The following is a 7,086-nucleotide window of genomic DNA, read 5'->3' as shown; positions in this document are numbered from 1 at the left end:
GGGGGGGGCTCACACAAAAGAGGTGACGCACAGACAGAACTTGGGCTCAGCAGCTCCCGTTGAGGGTCAGGGAGGTGGAGGGGGCGGACGGACTGACGGATGCGGGCGCAGGGTCCCATCGGATGAGGATCAGGATGAGTGGGACGTGCAGCAGAAGGACAGACGGACGTCGGGAGCGTCCACAGGCAGCAGAGGCAGCAGATCCAGCAGGACAGACAGACAGACAGCCGACGGACCGAGCCTGAGTCGGGTGGGATGGAAAGACAGACGGACGTGGGGTTGGTGGTGGGGAGATATAGGACGTGGTTCAGATGGAGGGGCAGAGCAGGCAGCTGGGGACTCAGTCCATTGGGACAGACGGACGGACAGACACAGGCACGGTGTTTTGGATGCCCAACACGTGGTTCAGGTCACAGACGGACAGACGGACCCAAGCTCTTGGCTCAGATGCCCAAGCACACGTTCAGGTGGGAGATGGTGGCAGAGAGATGGACAGACGGACGCCGGCCGGGTGGCTCAGACATCCAGCATGTGGTTCAGATAGGAGATCACGGCCGACAGAGGGACAGACGGACAGTCAGACACCGGCTAGACAGCTCAGACGTCCAGCACGTGGTTCAGGTAGGAGATGACAGCCGAGAGACAGACAGACGGACGGACAGATGCCAGCCAGGCTGCTCAGACATCCAGAACGTGGTTCAGGTAGGAGATGATGGCTTAGAGATGGACAGATGGACAGATGGACATCAGCTAGGCAGTTCAGATGTCCAGCACGAGGTTCAGGTAGGAGATGACATCTGAGAGATGGACAGACAGATGCTGGCTGGGTGGCTTGGACATCCAGCACGTGGTTCAGGTAGGAGATGACAGCCAAGAGACAGACAGACGGATGGACAGATGCCAGCCAGGTGGCTCAGATGTCCAGCACATGGTTCAAGTAGGAGATGATGGCCGAGGAATGGACAGATGGACATCAGCTAGGCATTCAGACGTCCAGCACAAGGTTCAGGTAGGAGATGACATCTGAGAGATGGACAGACAGATGCTGGCCGGGCAGCTCAGACGTCCAGAACATGGTTCAGGTAGGAGATGACGGCTGAGAGACGGACAGATGGATGGACAGACGCCAGCCAGGTGGCTCAGATGTCCAGCACACAGTTCAGGTAGGAAATGATGGCCGAGGAATGGACAGACGGACAGATGGACAGCAGCTGGGTGGCTCAGATGTCCAGCACATGGTTCAAGTAGGAGATGATGGCCAATGAATGGACAGATGGACATCAGCTAGGCAGTTCAGACGTCCAGCACGTGGTTCAGGTAGGAGATGACATCTGAGAGATGGACAGACAGATGCTGGCCGGGCAACTTAGACGTCCAGAACATGGTTCAGGTAGGAGATGACGGCCAAGAGACGGACAGACAGAGAGTCAGACGCTGGCCAGGAAGCTCAGACATCCAACACATGGTTCAGGTAGGAGATGACGACTGCGAAACGGACAGACGGACGCTTGGCCGGGCGGCTCAGACGTCCAGAACATGGTTCAGGTAGGAGATGACAGCCGAGAGACGGACAGACGGACAGTCAGATGCTGGCCAGGAAGCTCAGACATCCAACACATGGTTTGGGTAGGAGATGACGGCTGAGAGATGGACAGACGGACGCTTGGCCGGGCGGCTCAGACGTCCAGAACGTGGTTCAGGTAGGAGATGATGGCCGAGAGATGGACAGACGGAGAGTCAGATGCTGGCCAGGAAGCTCAGACATCCAACACATGGTTTGGGTAGGAGATGACAGCTGAGAGATGGACAGACAGATGCTGGCTGGGTGGCTCGGACGTCCAGAACATGGTTCAGGTAGGAGATGACGGCCGAGAGACGGACAGACGGACAGTCAGATGCTGGCCAGGAAGCTCAGACATCCAACACATGGTTTGGGTAGGAGATGACGACTGCGAAATGGACAGACAGACGCTGGCTGGGCGCCTCAGATGTCCAGAACATGGTTCAGGTAGGAGATGACATCCAAGAGATGGACAGACGGAGAGTCAGATGCCGGCCAGGAAGCTCAGACATCCAACACATGGTTTGGGTAGGAGATGACGGCTGAGAGATGGACATATGGACATCAGCTAGGCAGCTCAGACGTCCAGCACGTGGTTCAGGTAGGAGATGTAGCAGATGGCCAGGCGCAAGATCTCGATCTTGGAGAGCTTCTTGTCCGGGGGCAGGGTGGGCAGCAGCTTCCTCAGCTCGGCGAAGGCCATGTTGAAGGCCTCCACGCGGATCCTCTCCCGCGTGGCGTGGGCTGTCCGGTATTTGGCCGTGGCCCGGCGCCGGCGCCGCCGTTCCTCCCGGCTCAGGTGCTGCAGATCTTTCTTCACAGCTTCACCCGCTTCGGCCACCCGGGATTGGGGGCACAAACCGAGGCCACCGGTGTCCTCCCCGGTGCCCCCTCGGCCGCCGCCGCAGTCGCTGAAGACGGATTCGGATTCGGAGTGCGTCGGGGGCAGGTCGATCTCCGTCTGGTCCGAGTTGAGCATCATCCTGGAAGAACTTGGGGGGGGTGGGACGGCAGGAGGAACAGACGGACCCGGGCACGAGGCCGAAGCTCAAATATTCTACTCTTAGAAGGAAGGTTTCCAGCTCACAGCAAGCCCCTGGTTGTTCTCCTCCTCTTCCTCCTCATCACACACGGTCCCTGCGAGGGAATTCCAAAATTCTCCTTTTTCCCCGGAGGATTCCTTGGGCGGGCGGCAGCTTTCACGATGAAGAGGGGGAGGAAGGTGGCAGGATGCATATAAATAAATAAATATATGAAATAAATAGATCTCCTCTCCCCTCCCCACTGCGCCCGGAGACCCCCGGGCTCTTCCACGCGGCCGCGGCAGGACCCAGCTCGGGAGCCGTCAGGTGTCAGAGCCGAACTCCTTCCGTCTGCTCTGGAAAAGAGAAGGAAAAGGGGGGTCTCAGGACCACCCGGCTCCCCACAGACTCCCCCCCGAGATGTAGGTGGGGAGCGGGGCTTTGTGCTCCAGCTGGGACAGGGGACAACAGGGCTGTGGGTCCCCCGGTGGCGGCGGGGGAGCCGGTGGAGCGGCTGCGGGAGAAGGTAGAAGCCATTTCTCCCGGTTCTCCGGAGAGATGCCAGGTGGTGGATGAGCGGAGGGGAAAAACAGACTGCGGGGGCGAGAGGAAAAAGGGGAGGAGGGGGGGTGGAGGGGAGGGGGCTCATTGTATCGTAAATGAGCCCGTATGTCATGGATCCTGGCACCCCCGACATATGGAACCCAACACAGCTGCTTTGCTTGATGTGTCCAAATAGACGCTGGCTCCCGGCTCCCTCCGGGACGCCGCGCCGACGGCCGGGAAAGATGCTTCTCCTCTCCCTTCTCCCCCCCGGCCCCGGCTGCTTTTTCCAGCCCTGGCTTCAACACAGTGAGCTGGGGGGGGACAACGGGGACCCCGGGGCTGCACAGATGCCTCCAGCACCCCGGGAACAGGGCTGGGAAAGGCAGGTCTTGCCGAAAGAGTATCTTTCCCCCAGCACATCCTTCCCCCCGTACATCTTTGCACTAGTACATATTTCTTTGCACCAGGGGATTTTTCTCCCAGCACATCTTTCCCCCAGAGCATCTTTCCCCTACTTCATCTTTCCCCCAGCACATCTGTTTCCCCCAACACATCTTTCCCCCAATTCATCTTTCCCCGAGCACACCTTTCTCCCAGTTCATCTTTCTCCCAGCACATCTTTTTGCCCCAGCACATCTTTCCCCCAATTCATCTTTCCCCAAGCACACCTTTCTCCCAGAGCATCTTTCTCCCAGCGCATCTTTTCCCCAGTTAATCTTTCTCCCAGTGCATCTTTTTACCCCAGCACATCTTTCCCCCAATTCATCTTTCCCTGAGCACACCTTTCTCCCACTGCATCTTTCCCCCAGTGCATCTTTTTCTCCCAGCGCTTTTTCCCAGTTCATCTTTCCCCCAGTGCATCTTTCCCCCAGCACATCTTTCTCCCAGTTCATCTTACCCCCAGCACATCTTTTTCTCCCAGCACATCTTTCCCCCAGTACATCTTTTTGCCCCAGCACATCTTTTTGCCAGTTCATCTTTCCCCCAGTTCATCTTTTTGCCCCAGTTCATCTTTTTGCTCCAGTTCATCTTTCTCCCAGTTCATCTTACCCCCAGCACATCTTTTTGTCCCAGCACATCTTTCTCCCACTGCACCTTTCCCCCAGTACATCTTTTTCTCCCAGCGCATCTTTTCCCCAGTTCTTCTTTTCCCAGTGCATCTTTTTGCCCCAGCACGTTTCCCCCAGCACATCTTTGCCCCAGAACATTTTTGCCCCAGTTCATCTTTCCCCAGTGCATCTTTTTGCCCCAGCACATCATTCCCCCAGCACATTTTTCTCCCAGCACATCTTTCCCCCAGCACATCTTACCCCCAGCTCATCTTTGCCCCCCCCTCCATCCCCCCCACCCCGGGCAGGGGAAGGGGCTGGGGTTCCCCAGGAGCAGGAGAAGGGGAATAAAGTTGGGATTGGGGAAAACGCTGCCGCTGGAAGAGGCAGCAGCAGGGCTGGGCAGGCAGCCAGGCAGGGATGTCCAACACATTCCCCCTCTCAGGCCTGACGAGCTCGTAATGAGCCGTACGAGGGAGGGATGGAAACTGAACGGATACGGACGGGGGGGGGACGGGGTTAATTAGTCCTCATCCCCCTTTAACGAAGCCCTGGATGTGCTTTTACCCAAGAAACGCAGGGAACCCCATAAATGTGTATGGAAACGTCTGCACAGCCCCCCATTGGGCCCCCCCCCCAAATGTATGTGGCTGTTTCTTCGCGTGTTTACACCAACACACGTGTGCGCTTACACCAACACATGTGTACACTTACACACACACACCCAGTTCATCTTACCCCCAGCACATCTTTTTGTCCCAGCACATCTTTCTCCCACTGCATCTTTCCCCCAGTACATCTTTTTCTCCCAGCGCATCTTTTCCCCAGTTCTTCTTTTCCCAGTGCATCTTTTTGCCCCAGCACGTTTCCCCCAGCACATCTTTGCCCCAGAACATTTTTGCCCCAGTTCATCTTTCCCCAGTGCATCTTTTTGCCCCAGCACATCATTCCCCCAGCACATTTTTCTCCCAGCACATCTTTCCCCCAGCACATCTTACCCCCAGCTCATCTTTGCCCCCCCCTCCATCCCCCCCACCCCGGGCAGGGGAAGGGGCTGGGGTTCCCCAGGAGCAGGAGAAGGGGAATAAAGTTGGGATTGGGGAAAACGCTGCCGCTGGAAGAGGCAGCAGCAGGGCTGGGCAGGCAGCCAGGCAGGGATGTCCAACATATTCCCCCTCTCAGGCCTGACGAGCTCGTAATGAGCCGTACGAGGGAGGGATGGAAACTGAACGGATACGGACGGGGGGGGGACGGGGTTAATTAGTCCTCATCCCCCTTTAACGAAGCCCTGGATGTGCTTTTACCCAAGAAACGCAGGGAACCCCATAAATGTGTATGGAAACGTCTGCACAGCCCCCCATTGGGCCCCCCCCCCAAATGTATGTGGCTGTTTCTTCGCGTGTTTACACCAACACACGTGTGCGCTTACACCAACACATGTGTACACTTACACCAACACATGTGTACACTTACACCAACACACGTGTAAATGTTCCCAGCCCAAAACTCCTCTGTGGGAATCCCACAGCCATTTATGCACAATAATTTACCCCCATTCTCAAAATCTACCCCAAGTCGTGCCTCTCTGTGCACACACACACACACACACACTCTCTCCTCCTTGCACGGTGATATTCAGATTTTGCTAAAAAAAAATAACCTACTCTTCTTATCTGCAAGACAAAACCTTTCAGCTCCGAGTGAGAGTCCAACAAACCACCCAAATCCTGAGCACAAAGTTACCCCCATGAAGCCCTCAGCTGATGGGAACGTGGCGTTGGGGCTCCCTGGAGGTGCCCTCTCAAGGCTTGGAGCTTCCAACCACCTGCCCCGTCCCCAGCGTGGGGTGAATTTGGGGTTGTGTTTCTCTTCCCCTCCCCACCATCAGCTTCGGAGACAAACCAGCCAAGGACCCAGAACCGCGACCAGCGCAGGAGCGGGGAGCTCCAGTTCCTGAATTAGCCTCATCCACCGTAGCCACCCCCTGTGGCCGTGACTCTGCACCTTCTTCAACCTCCTCTACTCCCTTCCCACTTTAATCCCTTTTCTCCTTCCCTTCTTGTCCCCTTCCTGCAGTCCCAGCACCTCCTTTCTGGTCCTCGGTGGTGGAGGGTCTTGCCCCACCAGCTGCTCTGCCCTTGGAAGCAACGTGTCCATGGGAGACCACCACCCTGTCCCTGGCTGGTGGTGACCTGGGCCACCTCCAGGTGTGTCCCCATGGCTGTGTTTCACCTGCTGTCAACAATAAGCATCCCTGGAGCATCGTTCCCAGAGCTGCTGCTCCGGTCCTGAGTGCAGGATCCGGAGAGGATGCGGCCGGGCTGGGAGAAGGAGGGGAGGTGGGTTCTGGGGGTGGCCACATGCCATGGTGGCTCAGTCCTTTCAGCTTTTCAGTGGCGAGGTGTTGGTCTGACATCCAGGATTGGCTTCAGGGACAAACCAGCCAAGGACCCGTGCACAGCTCCGTACCTCCGTGCGCACCTTCTCTTTAAATACTCTCCCCCCTGCTCTTAGGGACCAGGGAGCTGCTCTCCATCTCCCCAACCATCTCCCTGGCTCTTCTCTCTCCCTCTTATCCCAGTGCTGCCGCTCTGAAACCATCGGGCCTCTTCTCCTCTCCCCCTCCAAACTCCGGGGGTGCCCCATCCCACCGCGCTGGAGCTCCAAGGCCACGTGCGGAGGAGCCACCGCAGCAAGAACCTGCCTCCTGACCCCACAGGGCAGGGAAGGGGATGAGCCACCACCTCCTGTCCCCTCCTGGGACACCTCACCCTGGAGTAGGGGAGGCTGAGAAACCTCCTTCTCCTTGGACGGTGAACCTGGCCCAGGAGCAGCCCAGGAACCACTCACCGGTCCATGGAGGTCCATGGAGGGCACAGGCTGTGGGACACGTTGTTGTCCCCATCTC

At 57.4% G+C, this 7,086-nt stretch overlaps 1 protein-coding gene across 2 annotated transcripts in view; it reads right to left on the bottom strand.

The window, feature by feature from the left end:
• Positions 1–23: 23 nt before the first annotated feature.
• NHLH1 (nescient helix-loop-helix 1) overlaps positions 24–7,086 on the bottom strand; it is a 10,171-nt gene continuing 3,108 nt past the window's right edge. Inside the window, exon 2 of one of the 2 annotated variants that reach the window (XM_014957312.1) lies at positions 24–2,939. In XM_014957312.1, coding sequence (XP_014812798.1) covers positions 2,139–2,543 — 405 coding nt within the window. In that variant the 5' untranslated portion in view covers positions 2,544–2,939 and the 3' untranslated portion in view covers positions 24–2,138. The remainder of the gene's footprint in view (positions 2,940–7,086) is intronic. The other variant, XM_014957313.1, reaches the window with a different exon arrangement.

The sequence above is a fragment of the Calidris pugnax genome, unplaced genomic scaffold (assembly GCF_001431845.1).
Source record: "Calidris pugnax isolate Ruff unplaced genomic scaffold, ASM143184v1 scaffold305, whole genome shotgun sequence".
Classification (NCBI taxonomy): domain Eukaryota; kingdom Metazoa; phylum Chordata; class Aves; order Charadriiformes; family Scolopacidae; genus Calidris; species Calidris pugnax.
The sequence above is the reverse complement of the archived record's forward strand: the minus strand, read 5'-3'. Positions and strand labels throughout refer to the sequence as shown.